The sequence below is a fragment of the Haliotis rubra genome, unplaced genomic scaffold (genome assembly GCF_003918875.1).
Source record: "Haliotis rubra isolate DU_JTF1 unplaced genomic scaffold, ASM391887v1 Scf401, whole genome shotgun sequence".
In the NCBI taxonomy this organism is placed as follows: Eukaryota; Metazoa; Mollusca; class Gastropoda; order Lepetellida; family Haliotidae; genus Haliotis; species Haliotis rubra.
The window spans coordinates 952,736-976,216 of NW_025767082.1; the positions used below are offsets into that span (position 1 = coordinate 952,736).

The 23,481-nt window shown below is 43.1% G+C and overlaps 1 protein-coding gene across 1 annotated transcript in view; it reads right to left on the reverse strand.

The window, feature by feature from the left end:
- LOC124287571 (midasin-like) overlaps positions 1-23,481 on the reverse strand; it is a 68,733-nt gene that overhangs the window by 19,997 nt on the left and 25,255 nt on the right. The window contains 18 exon segments of the mRNA XM_046724060.1: positions 9,582-9,710; positions 10,247-10,480; positions 12,150-12,338; positions 13,092-13,199; positions 13,792-13,989; positions 14,276-14,389; positions 14,710-14,915; positions 15,639-15,845; positions 16,415-16,581; positions 17,443-17,639; positions 18,260-18,535; positions 18,902-19,037; positions 20,152-20,431; positions 21,037-21,184; positions 21,398-21,544; positions 21,703-21,819; positions 22,169-22,260; positions 23,019-23,197. Of these exon segments, the coding sequence (XP_046580016.1) occupies positions 9,582-9,710; positions 10,247-10,480; positions 12,150-12,338; positions 13,092-13,199; positions 13,792-13,989; positions 14,276-14,389; positions 14,710-14,915; positions 15,639-15,845; positions 16,415-16,581; positions 17,443-17,639; positions 18,260-18,535; positions 18,902-19,037; positions 20,152-20,431; positions 21,037-21,184; positions 21,398-21,544; positions 21,703-21,819; positions 22,169-22,260; positions 23,019-23,197 (3,124 nt within the window).

Here is a 23,481-nt window from a genome sequence, read left to right on the forward strand (position 1 = left end):
AAAAATGTCTAGTTTATTTCACAAAATATGAAACAAGTGAAATATTTCTAAGTTAGTGAGATGTAAAAGTGTGTATTTAGAAAGTTATATCCCATCAAAAAGACATTATTGTGAGAGGCTGCCCCTGTAGCGAGCCAAGTTGGCTATTGAGAGTGATGGCCCAGACGGGCCATAATCGGCCAGAGCCACAAGTTGAGCCCAGCAGAGCCCACTCGACTCAAACATTGATTTAAGGTTTATAAGATAAAACAGTCCTCACGTTTTTTCTACTATCACTTCCAAGAGAAAAATTAATTATCTGAGGCACACGGCATGTTGCGAGTGAATCGTAAAGGAGCGTATAGCGATGAAGAGAAACCTTATTACGTTTGTAATTTGCCGTGCACATTTGTGAAGCCTGAGATGCTTGCTCGTGGACTGTGCAGGAGACATCAATCTCACATGGCGGTATTGACAAATGGACAGATTATTAATTTGCCAGAATTTCACAGCTAAATCACGGAATCATGAGTTTTGATCACACACTGATATGAATTTGTTTCACTTAGACCTGTCGATCAGCTCGCTGCAAACGCTTGGGAAAAACTGACTGAAAAGCATCACTCTGCATCACGTGCCTGGGAAATAGAGCTATCAGACTGTAACTAACTTATCTATAAAACACACTCAAAAACACTTTATTTATACAAGAGCTGCTCTGACCATGTTCCCATTCAGACATACCTCGTCTACTAACAGACAGCAAACCAACAGTTACTGGAGATGGTAAAATGTCAACACACACTTCATAGCAAAAAACATACACATTTTAAGAAAATTTGCTAAAGAAAGTGAATATTTGAGAAAATGTTTTTTGAAAGTACTTTGAAAAATGTTATAATTTCATATTCCTAAATGACTTTATTGTTGTTTTGCAGGTGGTACTTGAAGCCAAGCATCCTTGATTTGACAGTTTTCACAAGATGGTGAAACGTCCGCTATTGATGAACAAAGATGATGGAAAATAGTACCTTGACAAAAAAAGAATGGTTATAAGCTCAATGAATCAATGCTCAGGATCAAATAACTGAATTGAGATCTACTTAAAAACTATTCAATCCTGTGACTCTACAAGAAGTATGCACATCCAATTATAACATCTGCACAGACTGACTCGAGGACAGCAGTTCATCACCCTCCTCATAATGATACAAGAGTACATCATCGCCACCCATGACGATGGGCCTGTGTCGGTGGAGAACTACACATGGCTGCCACCGACCCCAGTCGAACGTACAGAGGGAGCCATCTTGATTATGGTGGCAGTCATAGGTGGCCTTGGCAACCTGGTAACAATAGCAGCCATCTTTGTTATCCGTAGTTTCCGAAAGTCCTCTTCTGCTTTCCTCTGTCATCACTGCTTGCTGGACATTATCAAGTCGCTGATGTGTATTCCATTTGGCTACAGTTTACTAATGAACACTCATGTGCAGTACTGTAACACTCTGGGGGCCTCGTACATCTTCCTGATGACGCTTACTGCCTACAACCTTCTCGCCATCCTCATCAACGAAGAGTACCAGCTGCAGGAGGGCAAACGTCAAACAAGGGGAGACTACTGCTGTATCATCTTCGGGCTCTTCATGATCTGGTTCACCACCATCCTCCTCCACCTTGGTGTCGTGTTCATCCCTGGCACCACTGAGTACAACAACGACATCGGTAGCTGTGTCTTCCTCTACGGCAAACCAAGCAACTATGTGATCCATGTTCTGTGGGTGCTGTTGGTGTCAGGAGCCTTGATGGTGTCTGTCATCAGCTTCGTGCAATTTTATCGCAAGTTACATTCTCAGTCTAAATGTCACAGATGGACACTGATCCATCAAACGATTTCCATGGAAATGAATGCAACCGATTCCTCAGACGATGAACATCACATAGAATTTGATGACATCGCCAAAAAGAAAGCTTTAAAGAACTTGAAGATCTACATGCGTCGTGTGATCATTATGGTGATGATGGTGGGGTCGTACACATTGTTCTGGTATCCCCTGTTCCTCCTCACGCTGTTTGACATTCACTACGCCCAGCCTGCCCACGTGTACCGATACCTCACCATCTTCGCATGGACTCATCCACTCACGACACCTGTCTTCTGCGGCATGATACTGTACGACCTTTTTCAACGTCAGACTCTCACAAGAGAGGTGTACAGCAACTCGCTGCCCATGAAGACGTCCCGATCTAAAGAAGCACTCCGACACAAACTACATCAGAAGTACAAAGCTTACGACACAGGATTCATGAATGAGAACTTTGAGTCTACGCCATCCCATCAGCCACTTCGAGGTGGCGCCATGAACGACGATCCTGATGGAAGTGACAATGAGAGGTTTGCATCGTCCGAGCAACCCCTTACTTTAAACTACGAGGGATCCACACTGATATACTAATGTGGTGAGAGGAGCTGTTGGAATCAGTGAATTGTTATAAACATTCCTTCCCATGAAACAAACAAACAGTGAAACCTGGAAGTCATGGGGACCATCAATACATATCAAGGAATCAGTCGATACAAATGGTGAGACTAGGTTGGTTAGATGTGATAAATCTGTTGATTGTAATTGTGTGCGGCGGAAAATATGAATAGTGTCAGTTCATCTATTAATTCTTCTCAACTGGTCTCCAGATGCAGAAAGTGGAAAAAAAAACCAGGTGACCTGCTAGCGAAGACTATGCCAGCATGAAGTGACACCAGTCAGCACTGGCGTTCAGTAACGGTTGATTATTTGGTAGAAAGATTAATGCACACGAGCGAATGTACTTGCGACTTGCTTAGACAATAGAGTGCTTACTTCTGCCACATATCGTGATGTTTGCAATGGTCAGATACGGAAAAAGTACGACATATAACAGTGGAATTAATCATTTACAAGTTGCAAACTTTGCAGAAGATTGGCGAAGTTTAACAAACTATTTTCAGACACTTGAAACTCTCATCACAATTGTAGACAAAGTAATATCAACACAGCATCCATCAGTTGACTGTTCCGCCTGGACTTACAGGAGTGTTGGAATATTGCTGAGTGTGGCATTATAAAACAAACAAACAAACAAAGGGTGACAGATGCTGCTGGGGCCCTACAGTTTCACTGTCTTCAACAACAAATGGAAGGAGGTAAAACCATCAGCTGGACCAGTTGTTCCGGTACATAGAAAGACTTACATGAAGGAAAACATCCCAACGTTGTCACAGACAGAACATCCTGGCTGTAGTACCAGTTAACTCACAACAAGCCTGTAGTACCAGTTAACTCACAACAAGCCTGTAGTACCAGTTAACTCACAACAAGCCTGTAGTACCAGTTAACTCACAACAAGCCTGTAGTACCAGTTAACTCACAGCAAGCCTGTAGTACCAGTTAACTCACAACAAGCCTGTAGTACCAGTTAACTCACAACAAGCCTGTAGTACCAGTTAACTCACAGCAAGCCTGTAGTACCAGTTAACTCACAACAAGCCTGTAGTACCAGTTAACTCACAACAAGCCTGTAGTACCAGTTAACTCACAACAAGCCAAAGTTGACTTTCAAACAGAGTACTATTTCTTGGATATTTCAGTGGCATTAAACTGAAAGTTAACACACAGACAGCAGCACACACCATGACGCAGTACTGGACTCCTATGTGTCCTCTTGTGACAGAAACATTAACATATCAACCTGGCAACAATGTTCTGATGTCTGTCAGAAACCATACACCCCATCTGAACCTTTACAAGGTATTAGGTGTGAGCAGCCTGTTCTGGATATTGAGCAACATGGCGGCCATAGTCTGCTGATCAGCAAGTGTGGTAGATCATATGAATAAAGTTTAAAGTATTATATATTTATCCAGTCTCTGTGATAACTTATTTCAGTTGGTAAGGTGTTGTAACCACACTCTGTAAGAAAGTCCCGTGGAGACACCAAGCTTCACATACTCTACATATGTAAGAATCAAACCAAAGGCTTCACTGTGGTGAGCGAACACATAAACCACAAGCTTAAGACTATGGGTGGGTGATGAGTAAACACAGGACATGGGTGGGTGATGAGTAAACACAGGACATGGGTGGGTGACATCAGTAAACACAGGACATGGGTGGGTGATGAGTAAACACAGGACATGGGTGGGTGACATCAGTAAACACAGGACATGGATGGGTGACATCAGTAAACACAGGACATGGATGGGTGACATCAGTAAACACAGGACATGGGTGGGTGATGAGTAAACACAGGACATGGGTGGGTGACATCAGTAAACACAGGACATGGATGGGTGACATCAGTAAACACAGGACATGGATGGGTGACATAAGTAAACACAGGACATGGATGGGTGACATCAGTAAACACAGGACATGGGTGGGTGACATCAGTAAACACAGGACATGGGTGGGTGATGAGTAAACACAGGACATGGGTGGGTGACATCAGTAAACACAGGACATGGATGGGTGACATCAGTAAACACAGGACATGGATGGGTGACATCAGTAAACACAGGACACGGGTGGGTGACATCAGTAAACACAGGACACGGGTGGGTGACATCAGTAAACACAGGACACAGGATGGGTGACATCAGTACATGGGTGGGTGATGAGTAAACACAGGACATGGATGGGTGACAAACACAGGACATGGATGGGTGATGAGTAAACACAGGACATGGATGGGTGATGATCAAACACACAGGACACATGGGTGGGTGACATCAGTAAACACAGTGACATGGACATGGGTGGACATCAAATGAGTAAACACAGGACATGGGTGGGTGACATCAGTAAACACAGGACATGGATGGGTGATGAGTAAACACAGGACATGGGTGGGTGATCAGTAAACACAGGACATGGGTGGATGTGGTGACATGAGTAAACACAGGACATGGGTGGGTGATGAGTAACACAGTAAACAGGACATGGGTGGGTGGGTGACATGGATGGGTCAGTAAACACAGGACATGGATGGGTGACATCAGTAAGTAAACACAGGACATGGGTGATGGTAAACACAGGACATGGGTGGGTGACATCAGTAAACACAGGACATGGATGGGTGACACAGTAAACACAGGACATGGATAAACACAGGACATGGATGGGTGATCAATAAAACACAGGGGTGGGTGACATCAGTAAACACAGGACATGGGTGGGTGATGAGTAAACACAGGACATGGGTGGGTGACATCAGTAAACACAGGACATGGATGGGTGACATGAGTAAACACAGGACATGGATGGGTGATGAGTAAACACAGGACATGGATGGGTGACATCAGTAAACACAGGACATGGGTGGGTGATGAGTAAACACAGGACATGGGTGGGTGACATCAGTAAACACAGGACATGGGTGGGTGACAGAGTAAACACAGGACATGGGTGGGTGACATCAGTAAACACAGGTGACATCAGGTGGGTGATGAGTAAACACAGGACATGGGTGGGTGACATCAGTAAACACAGGACATGGGTGGGTGATGAGTAAAACACAGGACATGGGTGGGGACATCAGTAAACACAGGATGTGACATCAGTAACACAGGACATGGATGGGTGATGAGTAAACACACACATGGGTGGGTGACATCAGTAAACACAGGACATGGATGGGTGACATCAGTAAACACAGGACATGGGTGGGTGAGGAGTGGGTGATGAGTAAACACAGGACATGGGTGGGTGACAGTAAACACAGGACATGGATGGGTGAGTAACACATGAGTAAACACAGGACATGGGTGGGTGACATGAGTAAACACAGGACATGGATGGGTGACATCAGTAAACACAGGACATGGACATGGGTGGTGACATCAGTAAACACAGGACATGGGATGGGTGACATCAGTAAACACAGGACATGGGTGGGTGACAGGACAGTAAACACAGGGACATGGGTGGACATCAGTAAACACAGGACATGGGTGGGGGTGACATGAGTCAAACACAGGACATGGATGGGGGTGACATCAGTAAACACAGGACATGGGTGGGTGACATCAGTAAACACAGGACATGGACATGGGTGATGAGTAAACACAGGACATGGGTGATGGAGTGACAATCAGACATGAAACACAGACAAACACAGGACATGGGTGGGTGACATCAGTAAAACACAGGACATGGGTGGGTGACATCAGTAAACACAGGACATGGGTGGGTGACATGAGTAAACACAGGACATGGGTGGGTGATGAGTAAACACAGGACATGGTGGTGTGGTGACATGAGTAAACACAGGACATGGGTGGGTGATGAGTAAACACAGGACATGGATGGGTGATGGACATCAGTAAAACACAGGACATGGGTGGTGGACAAACACATGCAGGACATGGGTGGAGTGAAACATGGACATGGGTGGTAAACACAGGACATGGGTGACATCCAGTAAACACAGGACATGGGTGGGTGACAGGACATGGGACATGGGTGGTGATGGTGAGTAAACACAGGACACATGGGTGGACATGGTGACATCAGTAAACACAGGACATGGGTGGTGACATGAGTAACACAGGACATGGGTGGGGACATGAGTAAACACAGGACATGGATGGGTGACATCAGTAAACACAGGACATGGATGGGTGACATCAGTAAACACAGGACATGACATGGGTGACATGGTAAACACAGGACATGGGTGGGTGACATCAGTAAACACAGGACATGGGTGGGTGACATCAGTAAACACAGGACATGGATGGGTGATCAGTAAACACAGGACATGGGTGGGTGACATCAGTAAACACACAGGACATGGGTGGGTGACATCAGTAAACACAGGACATGGGTGGTGTGTAAACAGGACATGGTGGGTGACATCAGTAAACACAGGACATGGGTGGGTGACAGTAAACACAGGACATCAAAACAATGGTGGGTGGTGAGTAAACACAGGACATGGGTGGTGATGAGTAAACACAGGACATGGGTGGGTGACATCAGTAAACACAGGACATGGATGGGTGGTGACATGGATGGAGTGACATCAAACACAGGACATGGGTGGGTGACAGGTCAGTAAACACAGGACATGGGTGGGTGACATCAGTAAACACAGGACATGGGTGGGTGACATCAGTAAACACAGGACATGGGTGGGACATCAGTAAACACAGGACATGGGTGGGTGACATCAGTAAACACAGGACATGGGTGGGTGACATCAGTAAACACAGGACATGGGTGGGTGACATCAGTAAACACAGGACATGGGTGGGTGATGAGTAAACACAGGACATGGGTGGGTGACATCAGTAAACACAGGACATGGGTGGGTGACATCAGTAAACACAGGACATGGGTGGGTGATGAGTAAACACAGGACATGGGTGGGTGATGAGTAAACACAGGACATGGGTGGGTGACATCAGTAAACACAGGACATGGGTGGGTGATCAGTAAACACAGGACATGGACATGGGTGGTGACATCAGTAACACAGGACATGGGTGGGTGACATCAGTAAACACAGGGACATGGGTGGGTGACATCAGTAAACACAGGACATGGGTGGGTGATGAGTAAACACAGGACATGGATGGGTGACATCAGTAAACAGGACATGGGTGGGTGATGATAAGTAAACACAGGACATAAAGATGGGTGGTGACATCAGTAAGTAAACACAGGACATGGATGGGTGACATCAGTAAACACAGGACATGGGTGGGTGACATCAGTAAACACAGGACATGGGTGGGTGATGAGTAAACACAGGACATGGGTGGGTGACATCAGTAAACACAGGACATGGGTGGGTGATGAGTAAACACAGGACATGGGTGGGTGACATCAGTAAACACAGGGCATGGGTGGGTGATGAGTAAACACAGGATATGGATGGGTGGTGAGTAAACACAGGATATGGGTGGGTGAAGAAAATATCATGGCTGTCATCAAAGATGGCCCTCTATTTGTTACAATATCATACTGTGTGAGCAAAGATTATGGTAATGGTGGTCCCAAAAATAACAAGTTTTTGCCACTGATATGGCAATGTCCCCCGCCACTAAAGACTAAAGAATGGAATATCTATATTTACTACTTTTTATTTTTGGTTCACATGCAAGATGCCTGAAATGACTGGTGTCTGCATAATCACCCAATGTAGGCTGTCAACATAATTGAAAACATTGGGTGCAATGTTTTATGAAATATCACGTTTAAATAAGTTTGTAAAGTGGTCAAAGTGCCGCAGACGCCGCTGAATACATAATCCCCCATTCCGTGTTGCAGCAGGGGACAAAAACCATAATTGGAGGAAATGGATTTGAAACCACAACTGAATGTTTCCAGAACTGCCCAAGGGACACAACTCAGCAAAGTAACTGCAGCACCCAGCAGACTCGACCACTGTGGCCAGTAACCCCAACATAATGAACATGGTGAAGGCACTTGTAACACACTGTCATCTCTTACATGACTCTTGGATATATTGTATCAATGACCTACCCAGGTAGATGGAATGTAGAAGTCAAGACGATCTACAGGGAGTGCTCACAGCTTTCCACTCAATGTAAGGGATACTTATCAGAGTGGGAACAGTACTGTAAACGTATTATATTTCGCGCAGGTTTTATTTTCGGCCTTTTCGCGCAAAACATTTCAGCGCGAAAATTTATACACCGCGAATAAACCTGTCATTCATTCAGTCTAGCCACGCTCGCCCCTGAGTTGTTACCATAACACATCAAGTTTGAAGACAGAAATCTATGGGAATCTTAAAATGACGACTGATAGTAGCATAAAGAATCATACTTAACTGTCGCTGTAATGGATTTCCCAAAACATAATTAAATAATGAGCCAAATCCCATCGCCGAATTAGTGAAAACAGCAATGTTTGTTGTGGCCGCCATGGAAATTGGTCACATGACAGATGGTTTGATACAAAACAGATTACCATGAAACGACTCGGAAAGAAATAATACAGCAGTATTTTATTTATTCATTAAGATTTTATTTACCAGTACATCATGAAGCGAATAGTCACTTAACACTCAATCATCTCATTCACAACAACCCGCTTGATTGAAATCACAAAGAGCTTCATATACAGTAGAAGTTAATTCGTCAGATCGTCGGAATTGAACATAAGACTGATGTGTTTTCATCTCTTCCGTGAGTAAACGGATTACTGTGTACTAGTATATCGCACAGATAGGGATTTCCTGTGAGTAAGCAATAAACGCCGCCTGACAGGTTAAGCCACTCTGTTTGTTTTCACTGCTATTAGTGGCGGCCAAAGAGACAGCTGGCAGTTCCGGCAATTACTGATTGCGCGAATAATTGACCGCGCGATGTAGTCTAAACTGTCAATTCCGCGAAAATTGCACCACGTGAAAATAAGTACGTTTACAGTATTTCCTTTGTTTAATTCCAATTTTTTGTATGTAAACTAAATGTAGCATTGATGGGCCACAAATCCTTTGATGTACATGGGAAGGAACAGTTCAAAAATTGATATGGACATTATGGCATGAAAGTGGCATAAATCTTGATACAAACTGGATACCCAGAAAGGTGGGCCTACCTGTTCAAATCCTCCTAGTAGCTCAGTGGTGTCCATGGCACTGTTCATAGGTAGGACATGGAGGGTGGTGCCGGTCAGCTCCGACAGAAGACGCACCATGCTGGACTTCCCACATGACTGGGGGCCAACCTGACACACAGACAGACACACGTTGAGTTGAACATGGGGCTAGGTATGACATCTCTTGCCTATCAGGATATGGGTGTTGACATATTAAGGATTGCTATTAAGTTACTATAAACCTGGGATTGAAACAATGAACTGGTTCTGATTTGTCTAAAGGGTGAAAGTCCACATAGTAAAATATTACACCACTGGGCCACTTGTTACCCCCAACAAATATGACTGCTTGTTCCTACTTATAAACCAGTAGTATACACCAAAGTAGCCATCTTTGTTCAGTGAGTGTGTGAGTTGGGTTTTCGCTTTTTTCGTTGCTTTTAACATTGTTCGAGTTATTTCACTGTATGACAGCTGGATGCGTGAGCAATGCCTGCAGTGAAGCAGGTCTCCGACATTGACTATCAAGCTATATCCGTGTTATACAGAATGGTAGGTATCAATATGTACTAATGCCAGCATGGAAAAGAATACAAAGAAGCATAAAATCACAATGGCTGAAAAATACTAAACCTATCAAAAAGACTGAATATGCGAGAACTCACCAGAATAGCCATCCAGTTCATGTCGACACACTTGGCGAGGGACTCTAGCGGCTCAAGGTGATGGTGCAACACCTGTAGCGCCACCTGTCTGCTGGATGTGGGGTCACATGCTGACCTCGTCAGGAAGGCGTGGCCTATCTGGACGTGTCCTACACCAACACCCACGTAGCGGGAACCAGCATACACACCCTTCATGTTCAGGCCAGAGAAGTGGGTCCTGTACACTTGAGACACCTGGGGTCAAACATCAATGCAGGTAGTCATGTTCACACTTCAAAAAACAAGTTATCTAAAGCTACACATAATGTTATGACAACATCCAACATAGCTACCCATGAAGATCTGGGTTAGAATTGATCTTCAGTAACCCATGCTTGTTGTAAGAGGCGACTAACGGGATCTGGTGGTCATACTCGCTGACTTGGTTGACACATGTCATCGTATCCCAATTGTGTAGATCGATGCTCATACTGTTGATCACTGGATTGTCTGGTCCTGACACAATTATTTACAGACTACCATATAACTGGAATATCACTGAGTGTGACGTAAAACTAAACTCACTCACTCACTCCTACATAGCATAGAGCACTATTTAAATATCTGTGTGTATGTAAGCTTGCACATGTAGGTCTGTAAAGATTTCCCAAATGTAGATAGAGTGGGGGGGGGATATGGGTCAGCAAGTTCTCCCAAACCCCCTTTCCAAAGCATAAGTTATAAATATATAAACTAACTCATTTATTGACACATTTCCTACAAAAATTACAACAAACTGACTCATTTGTGCAAAACAAACTACATTCTTTCCCATTTCTTCTTTTTTTTTTTTTCATTTTAAGTGCACACACTCTTCCTGAAAACTGCATCCACACTTAATGTCCAGTTACTCTATTCCTATCTTTGTGGAAGTAAATAATATTTGTCTTGAAGTTATTATGTTATTACCTAGCTAGAATGTTATAGAAATTCCTCCATACAATGATAGATGACAAACAACTATGAAGGAAACTAGTCAAGAGGAGTGTCACATCTTACTGATATATTATGAATGCTTCAACCACCTGAAACGTCTTCAGTGTCAGATATAGTTCAAAGTTTGTACATCATTTCACACCTTTATCACAAACAGCAAATGATTGTGTGAGAAAATCCAGAAATGGGATTATCTCCTGAAGCCACGATATCAAGCCTGGCACCAACAAACCATGACAGTGTGAGAAGACAGATTCTGTCAGGATTTCCTGGTCAACCATGCGTCTAAAATCCAAGATACCATGTTCTCATCCAAACTTTGATTTTCAGTTGTAAAGAGTGAGTGAGCGAGTTTACTTTTACGCCGCTTTTAGCAATATTCCAGCAATATCATGGCAGGGGACATCAGAAATGGGCTTCACACATTGTATCCATGTGGGGGAATTGAAACCGTGTCTTCAGCGTCATCAGCAAAAGGCTTTAACCACTAGGCTACCCAACCACACCCAGTTGTAAAGGAAAATCAATCGTCATAAGTCATCACTAAAAGATGACGGGTTAGAATGAGCCTTCAGTAACCCATGCTTGTCGTAAGAGGCGACTTAAGGGATCGGGTGGTCAGACTCGCTAAATTGGTTGACACATGTCATCTGTTCCCAATTGCGCAGATCGATGCTCATGCTGTTGATCACGGGATTGTCTGGCCCAGACTCGATTATTTACAGACCGCTGCCATATAGCTGGAATATTGCGGCGTAAAACTAAACTCACTCACTCATCACTAAAAGCCTATCTCAGATTAGCATACTCAGTTTCTGAGAAGGAAATTTGTGTAATCTTGTTTAAGAATATTCAAAAGCAGAAAAATAAGTGTTCATGTAGTGAAAGTATGCTGATCCAAATCAGTTTTCCCCTAGCAGTTATCTACCTTTGCCTTGTCTGCCAATGTCCTCATCCGATCAGTGTAGACCAGCCTCACATATTCTCCTGAGTGGAAGTCTCCGGACACCTGATTGGCCAGCAGCAACTCACACCAGCGGAACAAGTCCCGCAGATTGAACTCCCAGGGTCCTCCACGGTGTCCCCACCAACCCTGTTTCATTGTCTGGTTGTGGAGCTGGAATCACAGCACAAAAAACAGACATCTCAGTATTAATATCCACAAAGAACTAAAATCAATATACTTTTAAAGAGTTAATAAGAATAACAAAGAAAACATTTAAATATCTGAAATTCATAGTGACCTATCAGAGCAACAGCCTGTACCCTTATATACCATATCACCATTGGAAGAGATGTGTGGCACTTAGGAAGATGACAAAGAGCTCATAAAGTTACTCTAGTTAACAGAATATCCCACCCAAGTGTCTTCAACATTCATAAAAACAGGCTTATAATTATGCAGCTTGCCAATATTTTTAATACATAAGAGATATGAGGGTGAGATTCCATTTATCATTCCAAATCATACATTAAACTTCAACTTTTCAGTGAGTTTAGTTTACTCAGCAATATTCCAGCTATATGGTGGCGGTCTGTAAATAATTGAGTCTAAACCGACAATCTAGTGATCAACAGCATGAGCATCGATCTGCGTAATTGGGAACTGATGACATGAGTCAACCAAGCCAGCGAGCCTGACCACGTGATCCCATTAGCCGCTTACGACAAGCATGGGTTACTGAAGGAACATTCTAACCTAGAAATACTTCAAATGCATTTAAAGTTGACACATTAGTTTAATACCATTCAATGGCCTACATTTAGAATCCAGCACCACCTTAAAGTTCATAAAACAATGTGACATAATTTTAGGGGGGAGATGGGGGGACTAGTAAATTAGTAGCACCAACAGTGTGCTTCAACTTACCTCCATGTTGAAGTCCACCATGGCTGCCAAGATTTCCTCTGGGATGACGGGGAACATGGCCGTGGTAATAAACAACAGATCCCCTCTCGATAGAGGCTCTATGTATACCTGTAACATACACCACACAACCAGATATACACCTGTAACATACACCACACAACCAGATATACACCTGTAACATACACCACACAACCTGATATACACCTGTAACAAACACCACACAACCAGATATACACCTGTAACATACACCACACAACCAGATATACACCTGTAACATACACCACACAACCAGATATACACCTGTTACAGACAATTAACCAACAAGATAGGGGAGCGGGATTTCCAAACCCGACTTGCCCGAAGTGTTGAGCAAGTATGAAAATAATCAGTTGAAACATAAAAGATAGATTGTGTGCACTGAAAGTAATTTGTAACTACCTGGCTCAATGACATAATGCTTCGTTTCAAGTAAAATATTTTATCTTTTCTCTGATTTTGCAAGGCAAGTTGAAAATCAGACTGGGCAAATAGAGTTTCTACATTTACTTGGCCTTGGGCCCTTGAGCAAGTAGGATGTTTTTATGAACATATATATAGTCTCTTATCTGTGACAGACAGGTTTACTATGGATAGAAACAAAGACATACTGTAACAAGGCTTCACAACAAAGATGACATGTGACATGAATCCAAACACTCACCTGAGTGAACCTGTTGAGGAATGAGCGAGGCAGCCCCTTCCGTCCTCCGCCCTGGCTGAGTGGGTTCTGACAGGCAAACAGTCGCGTCTGCTCGTGTTGAATGGTGAAAGTCTTGCCGAGTTCCGGGATGAACACCTCGGCTCTGTGGTCCAGACAGGCGTTAAGCCCCTCCAACACGGACTGGGAGGCCAGGTTCAACTGAAACACCCAACGACAGCCTCAAATCCTTCTATACCTAATCTCAATGTCACTTCCTTGATCAAAACAGCTAACTGTGTGATGGTATCTATTAATATGGGTACAAAAGTCTCTAGCCAGAACATGTTTCAGCACAGAGTGTGAATCTTCATGATCACTCAAAAGCATTCTCAGATCATGTTAAGACCAGTTGAACAATCAAAAATCTAGTCACCAAACATGTTAATGTCAAGCCAGTCATAACTTGCTAAGTAAACATTAATGTTAACATACATGACCTTCTCACCTCATCAAGGACAACCCAATGACCCGCCTTCAGTGCCTGCAGGAGGGGGCCATCCCTCCATGCAAACCTCCCCCCTTCTGCACCCTCCACAGGCAGGTCAGCACCAAACAAGTCCTGTCACATCCTGCAACATAAGGCATCCATGTTGGTCTTGGAGCATCAATAGACAATGAGCAGGGAAAAGATTACCGTTTTATAGATTCTTGGTTTGAAAACTTTAAACAATGGAACAGTGATCCAGTGATTGATGTTCTGAAGAAACAATCCTGGCTGCTTATGATACAAATTATTGGGATGTGAGGTAAAAAAACGAGGGCACAAAGTGTGATCAACTAATCCTTTGTTTTACTTAATACACCTACTTTTCTACAAAAACTGGTGGCCCATTGTTTGGGCTACCTATGGGGCCTATATGAAGTCATGTTGAAACTCACCGTCTGCTCGGACAGATTGATGCGTACAAGTTCACGCCCGGCTGACCGAGCTATTGCGGTGACGAGACTGGTCTTCCCGACCCCTGGTGACCCCTCCAGAAGCAGTGGGCGTGGCAACTGCAGTGCCCTCAGAACCCGCTGTGCATTCATGCAGGTGGTTGGTGCCTGCAGGGCATACTTGGTGCTGGACTCAGGGTGAAGGTCACCTGACAGAAAACACAAGCATTCAATCTGCCTTATTACTGTGGTATAATCATTGGTCCTGTTATGATGTATTAGGTGAATTGAACCATATTCCTTCATCAATTTAATTCATTATTCGATGTTTACTAGAACTGGATATTTACAAAATAGTCTTAAGAGAGTGCTTTTTACTTGCAATTTGTTTGTTGTTTATCTAAGTGAGACATGCAAAATGGACTGTCTTCAGCCATGCAGCAGCATAACTTATGTCAGGAGGCTATTGGTCCCGCTATTGGTACTGCTTTTGGGCATTACAGAAAATCTCATTGAAATGTTCCCATCTAAGAAATTACATGACATGAGTGAGTTTAGTTTTACGCCGCACTCAGCAATATCCCAGCTATATGACGGCAGTCTGTAAATAATCGAGTCTGGACCAGACAATCCAGTGATCAACATCATGAGCATCGATCTGCGCAATTGGGAACCGATGACATGTGTCAACCAAGTCAGCGAGCCTGACCACCCGATCCTGTTAGTCGCCTCTTACGACAAGCATTAAGTAATCATGAATAAATATTTGTATTCATTACTGTACACTACACACCAAATTCATCTCATAGTGTATGCATTGCAGCTTTAGTAATCAAGACAAAGCTGAATCATGCAAGGATGTATGTTCGTTGATATCAGACAGATTACAGAATCACTAAGTAAAACATTCACAAGACAGGTGATGTAAATACCTCTCGGAATGCTGAAGGGAGGTATGGAGAACACATCATCCGTGCTGACAACATCCATCTTCCCTGCAGCCTCTTTCTGGAGACACAGATGCAAGTCAGCCATGTTGTAATCATGGCCACCAAAAGAATTGACCTGCTTGACGAGATACTGGAGGCATGTGTCACGGGCTACCTCTACACTGAAGTCAGCCGTGTGACTTGAAGTACCTGTGAGGCAACAGGGAGCACTACATTGAGCAATTTTGAAACAATATGATTACGATAATGAGAAGGGTCAAAGAACAGCCACAAGGTTCAGATGATTCGAGTTCATAATAAACATAAAACATACTGTACAAGTACTGCAGGAAGCTAGTTATCATGCTGTAGGTCTGTTGATTCCCTATCAGATTAGTGAGTGAGTGAGTTTAGTTTTACGCCGCACTCAGCAATATTCCATCTATATGGCGACAGTCTGTAAATAAACAAGTCTGGACCAGACAATCCAGTGATCAACAGCATGAGCATCGAATCAAGTCTGGACCAGACAATTGGGATCAACAGCATGACACATGTCAACCAAGTCAAGTCAGGAGTCTGACCACCCGATCCCATTAGTAAGCCTCTAATGACAAACATGCGCTACTGAAGACCAATTCTACCCTGGATCTTAATGAGTCTAAATAGAGGTTAAATACGCCTGAGCCAAACACGTAAACCTGAAATATTCCACTGACAATATTGCGATAATTATGTGTTGTTAATCTGATACAGCCTAAGAGTAAATGACCACTTACCACTTCCTAGACTGTCCAGAAAAACAAGACAAGCTCCGTGGATGTATGCCCTCACAGGGTCAAGGCCACTTTCTGAGGTTTCCATAGAAACATCCCCAAAATCAGGTGTGGCACAGGTGTTGATGAAGTTGACCCAGGACAGGATGTCTCGAATACTCACTGTACACCTGAGAAGGTGTAGAAAGACGTCATAACAACAACAGAGAATAATGTTGACATTGTTTTAACACAAATGTAACGTGCAAAGTCTTTTCTTGTGTATGTAATGTGGACCTGTTGCATGATGCAAGGCAAAACTGGCAAGAGTTAGTAACCATGGAAACACACACATCTATGTTTTGAAGTCAGTAACTCCTGGCCAGCTCCCATGTTTCTGTTCTCTAGTTTATACAAGATACTGACTGGTAAAGTTTGACTGCGACCAGACATTTTGAGGGTTAACGGTCCCGTATTCAGCAGACATGTCCAGTGAAAACTGCATACCAAATAGTCTAAGTTGATATCAATACTGAATCATTCTGTTTCAAAAACTGGTGTGTCAGTTTTGTATGACCTTCTATTGGACATCTTGTTCCAAAAAGGGCTTTAGTTTGACTCCAAATTAGCATATGGACTTAAAAATATTACTTTTTTTACACAAAACGCGAAACACAGAGTCCAACAAGCATCCAACACTGACATCATCGTCATATGGTCACAAGTATTTATATCCCAGTATATCTTTTCAGTCTTCATCAAAATACATTTAGTTCAAGGTTAGTCATTGGACTGGGAAATCACAGTAGGACAACTGAAGATATCATAAAGTTCTGAAAAGCACAATGATGGAATTGCACTGTAGCCCTATCTCCTTGGAGATATCTCTTGACACCATTGAAGTGATATCTTCTTTGGAAGCTAGTTTTGGATGATAAATCTTATGAATGTTATAAAATCTTTCATTCGATATACTTCTCTTCATCTCAACATACTGCCACCTAAACCAACTACATTTCCATGGTTCACACCAATACGACAGTGGTACTTACTTCTTTCCAATTTCATTATTTGAGAACCACTCAATGAAATCTAATATGGCCGCTCCAAACCCAGTGGTGCCATCCTGTTGGTTGCCCAGAACAAGGCCGTCACGGATGTTGTGTTCAATGATCTCCTCAAGGTCGTCCCTCTGACACGAGGGTGGACACCAGATCTCAGTGAACCTGTTCCGTAGTGCCGGAGACAGCTGCAACAAGCCAGGGTCATCCAAGGTGAAGAGTCATTGATTTGCCGGTAATGTTTGTTAGGACACACATATTTTGTTGTTAATTCTTTGATAGGTAATAGCTGGAAGAACATTAGGTCATGGAATTTATATGGATGAACTTCACAGAATGCAATCAATGAAGTGGCCAGAATAACTATTGCTGCAAGCAATAACGAATTGTCCACAGAAAGTTTCATGCCTTAACTTGCCAAGATGATTTAAACACAAATACTTGCGATTTCTCAGAAGTTCAACTCCTTCAGCAAATTTCTATATATGCAATCATTGGATCTAAACCAGCAGTATATTACAGCAAATCTCACACAACAATGTAAGATTGGACTTTAATGCAGATTACTGAAGAATGTGGTTCCTATAAGGTCTCGTTTTAGATCTCTTACAGCAAACATGAGGTATGTGGTATGTGGTATGATGGTACCATACATTGTCACATCAATGCTGTCTATACTTCAAATACATAGTGAAATCTATATCACTACACTTGTGAATTTTTATACAAATAACACAAGCATGCTGCCCAAATCCTATGGCTGACATATCTGTTTTACCTACCAATACATAGAACGATTTTTCCTCACCTCCTTCTTGCCGAAATCCCCACCAGGATTCATGGTTGCGAACACCTGGAATCCTGCTACCGCCTTGACTTGCTCCACCACGTTGCTGCCCCCATCTCCGCCACCCTTCTCCGCCAGCAGCAGCGTCTGCTCTGGCTCCAACACACTGTTAAGCCGCTCCAGCACCGAGTCGTCTGCCAGGGAAATCTCGTCGATGAGGAACATGCTGCCCTCCTTCATGGCCGTCACCAGCGGGCCATCCAACCACTCAAACAGCTTCATCTCCTTCGGGTCATCCTGGAATACAAATGAGATGAGTGAGTGAGTGAGTAGGGTTTTACGCCGCTTGTAGCAATATTCCAGCTATCATGGCAGGGGACACCAGGTATGGGAAGTGAAGAGGGTAATGATAAAGCCTCCAAACTGAAATGCCTTGTGCCTCCACAGACACCAATTAAAAAACATGTCACCTCTACCTGAAAAAACATGTCTGTCAGAAGAGAGGCAAATACAGCAGCTATGGGAGTTAGCCTGTGAGACTGAGCAACTCAAACAATGTTTTCTGAGTAACTGTGAAAATATTATCTGTGGGTTTGTCAGAGTCTTATGTTTAGACATTACAAATAATTCTTTCTGTCCTCTTTTGTAGAAATAATGACCTACCTGTTCTGCATGAGAACGAACTGGCCTTAGTCCCCCGAGGAAGTCGGCACTCTCTGTGTGGAGGTGGCAGTTAACACTGTACAGGTGGCGCCCTCTCATGGCTGCATACAACTGACATATTGTCGTCTTGCCACAACTGGGGAGGATATATGTACAAAATACATAACAGGAAATTTCAACGAGGCCAAGATATGCACCATGTCAACCAGTAAGCACCAAGTACAACACAGATATACTTTTATACCATTTCATTCACACAATAGTCATCTTACTGAGTAAGTTGTCTCATACAAACAGCAATGGTTTCAGGACATGTGATTCCATGGAATTTGATAGACTATATAATATAGAACAAACTTTATGGATAACAACTTCTTTTTTATTCATGAGTGCGACGTTTCGATACACATTCTTGTACCGTTGTCAACGTAATAGAACATGAAGAAGGGGGAAGTGTATATATACTGGATGTAACAATGTAACAATGTAACAAAGAAAACAACATAATTAACATAATTGGCTAGGCAGAAAGCTGATGAAGCCAGAGAGTAGACAAAGGACAGGCGTGGAAGCCAATGATGTCCAAATAATGAGATGTTTATACAGCAGAGTTTATACAGTAGATTGGGCTTGGTGGATGAGTGCATCATAAGCGGATGGAATGAAGTATCCTTGGTCTCGGTTGATGGTGGGCTTTTGGCGTTTGATGTGGATGGCTTCGGTGACCTTGCGTTTAGTGAAGTCTGTTTGTTTGTTAGAGAGAATGGTGATGTCAGACCACTCTATTATATTCACTAAACGCAAGCTCACCGAAGCCATCCACATCAAACATTGTTACATGTTACATTGTTACATCCAGTATATATACACTTCCCCCTTCTTCATGTTCCATTATGCTTGACAACGGTACTCACGAATAAAAAGAAGTTATTATCCATAAAGTTTGTTCTATATTGTACTTCCCAACTTCTAAAATGCCACTCAAAGAAGTTAGACTATATAAGTTGTGATTTTGTCTCAGTGAATTGAAGAACAGTAAAGCCATGACCTACTAATAAACAACTGTTTCTGGTTGGCTGAAAGCAGAAGTGCAAGGGCTTTTGTTGCACATTTGCGCTGACTGATGTCACTGGTTTTGTACTGTTGTCAACTGTGTCTGTGTGTTTATGATGAAACAAGCAGGATTTCTGCAGTGTCCACACTGGTGTTTATGCTTGAACCTCTATAACAAGACAAACAGAAACACTCACCCAGTTTCTCCGACCAGCAGGACAGGCTCCCTGAACTTGATGGCCTGGCCAATGAGAACAGCCAGTCTTCTCATATTGTGTGTCCACACTATGTGTTGAAAGCCCTCCACTGATTGGTCAGTGACCTCCTTCAACAAGGGGGCTGTTGATGTGGACGTCTTGCCAGTCAAGTCAAACAGCAGGCTGGAATTGACATCCCGCTTCAGATGCTTCTTGAGGACCTCTTGAATAACAACAGACTCGTCCGCCTTCCTCACACGGCCAGCCAGCAACATGTAGCCTACAGAACATGCACAGGGCAGCATATGACATGAGTGAGCAGTGACCTAATGTAGGCATGTACAGGACGGCTAGATGTACACTCCTCAAATTGATGTAGGTGACATTAACATGTGTGATCTGATGAAGAAATGGCCTAGGGGACATGTAGAGGACATGTAGAGGACATTTACATCATACAGTTCGACCACTGGTCTACACAAACTTCAAATCAGTGAGTGACAATTTATTGAAACTTAGATGTTAGAAAAGTATAATATTGAAATCCTTATTCGATATTCAGCTTTCATCACTTTTCTTAAGTCAATACCAACCTGAAAATGAAATAATTACATGGAATTGTGAACAATACACTTTTATCTCCCTTTCTGTTGAAACTGCTCAGCGATGCTCTCCCCTGTTACTAGGTTACTGATAAATGTAGACTTCATAGTCATCAGGACTGGGACCCATTGATCTTCTCCTCAAGTTTTAGGTACTAATGACAGACATACAGTAAACAACAATATTTCTCTATCAGAATCTACACAGTATGATCAGAAATCAAAGATTAGTTCCTACATTGTTTCCATCAACTGATATTTGAGAAAGCCGCTACTGTCATACCATGATCAGCAAGGTGCTGGTCCCAGTCGTAGAACTTGGCACTTGTCTTGACATCAGTACTGCTGTACCTCTCTGCCCACCGGAACAGATCCCTCAACGTCATGAAGCCCTGCTTTCCTGCAAACACCCCTGATCCACGCCGCCTCATCTGAAGCAGATGGTCAACATGGCCATGTTAAAGAATTGAGAACATAAAACCAAACTAACACAGTTTGAGATCCTTTCATAAAAAATATAAGAACAAAATAGGTAGATCTTACGATCTGAGAAGTCATGTCTACCGAGCAGTGAGACCAGAGTTCAATAGTTGCAAATGACTAATGTATCTATTCAATCCCGTTAGTTTATCTGGCCGTCTTACCTGAAGCTCCAGCATGACCTTGACAAGTCGTTTGTCGTAGGACAGTGGGATGCTGCAGCGCTGATGGAGAATCGTCTCCAGTTCAATGCTTGGTATTTCGTTGAAGTGTAGCTCAATGAAACGATTCCTGAAGGCTCGAGACAGCATCTAGAAAACATTATCTTGTTATTGGTATGCTCACATTAACATAAGTCCATCTACAAACATTATTCCTACAGATGTCAGAAAATCATTTGGAATGGTTAAGATGAGAGTAAAATCTGTCAAGCTACAAACACGTGTTACAGATCCTGTACATGTCGTACCTTCCTGCCTCCATACATTCCTGGAGGATTCTGGGTAGCGAACAGCATGAACTTGGGGTGAGCCTTCACCGTCTCCTGGGTCTCCGCTATAAACAGTTCTCGGTTGTCATCCAACAGCTGGGGAAGAATCAACATTGAAAGTGTTACATCACCTACAGAACTTCTTGGAAAACACAACAGCAGAATGTTATCACAAGACACTCCTGCAGTCTGTCTGGTTTGACCTAACAAGACAGCTTTTGTTTTCAATCTGCAATAATCACTCAAATTTAATTTTCAACACCAAGAAATAGTATTTGTAATCAGACTTTTATGATCTGTTGACAGTCAGAGATGCAGTCGTCACTGTAAATCCTGGAGACTTTTAAAATGAGACAATTCATAGCCACCAGTAGTGACATAAATAAACACTGACATTAACCAATGAACATGGGAAGGAATATGGCAACTGCCGCTATGCACTCACCCTGTTGAGGGCCTCTAGGACGTCAGTTGGGGCCAGGTTCAGCTCGTCGAGGATGATCCAATGTCCCTGTCTCATCGCCTCCACCAGGACACCTGACACAGAAAACGGTTGTCACTGACAGATACCAGTAGGCAATACTACTGACCACCAGACAACAGACAGTAACACTCACCATAAAAAAAAGACAACAGACCCCACCAGACAACAATCAACAACAGGCAACAGCAGTCACTAACTGTCCCCAACAGAAATCGACAACAAATATTAAGAAGCAACAGTCACAAAGAGATAACCCTCAACAATAACACTCACCAACAGATAAAAACTGACTAAACTCACCAACAGATAACAACTGACTAAACTCATAAACCAACAGATAACAACTGACTAAACTCACCAAAACTACTCACCATCAGATAACAACTGACTAAACTCACCAACAGATAACAACTGAGAAACTTTGTCACCAACACTAACAAGTGACAAAGACACTGCTCACCAACAGACAAAACAAAGGGTGTACAAAGACATTCAGCCAAGTCTCCAAGTCAGACCACTCGGCCCTCTTTAGACAACTCTTACAACAAGCATGAGATACTGGGGCCTATTGTGGGGACAATATGGGCAAGTGATGCCCTCAACAAGTAACAGAATGTTTCTCTTTCTTTTAACAACAGTTGCAGCTAATAAGCTCACAGTTGAAATTTGCATACTAATTTATGCTTGAGAACTGCTCAAGCAACAATATCTGCCAGCACTGCATCCACAATTAAGACATTAGGGAGAGTTAAGTGGCCATGATTGTTGTGAGATAGATCTAGGATCATGACAATACCGAACAGAACCTCACCTTCCTTGAAGACAAGTTTGCCAGACTCATCTGCTGCGTAACAGCCAACGTACTCCTGCAGGTCCGTGTGTTCATGGTTGTTGACTCTCACACACTGGTTCCCACTGGACTGTGCCAACCACGTGATCAGACTCGTCTTCCCCACCGACGTCTCACCCTGTAGCAGCACTGGGTGCTGGCTGCGGAGACAAGCAGACGGCACCATGTGTAGTAGTTTAACCTCTCATTCGGCAATGCTTGACTTAAATGATGATGGTCAGGTCATAACTGAATCTGGCCCAGACAATCCAGTGATTGACATCATGAGCAACAATCTACCAAACAGGCATATCATAAAATGCATCATCGAAGTCAGTCACCCTGGCCACTCAATCCTGTTTGTCTCCTGTTACAAGCATGAGTTACTGAAGAAGATGGATAATGCTTAATGGTAATTCAGGGCTCCAGATAATTTTTCAACATC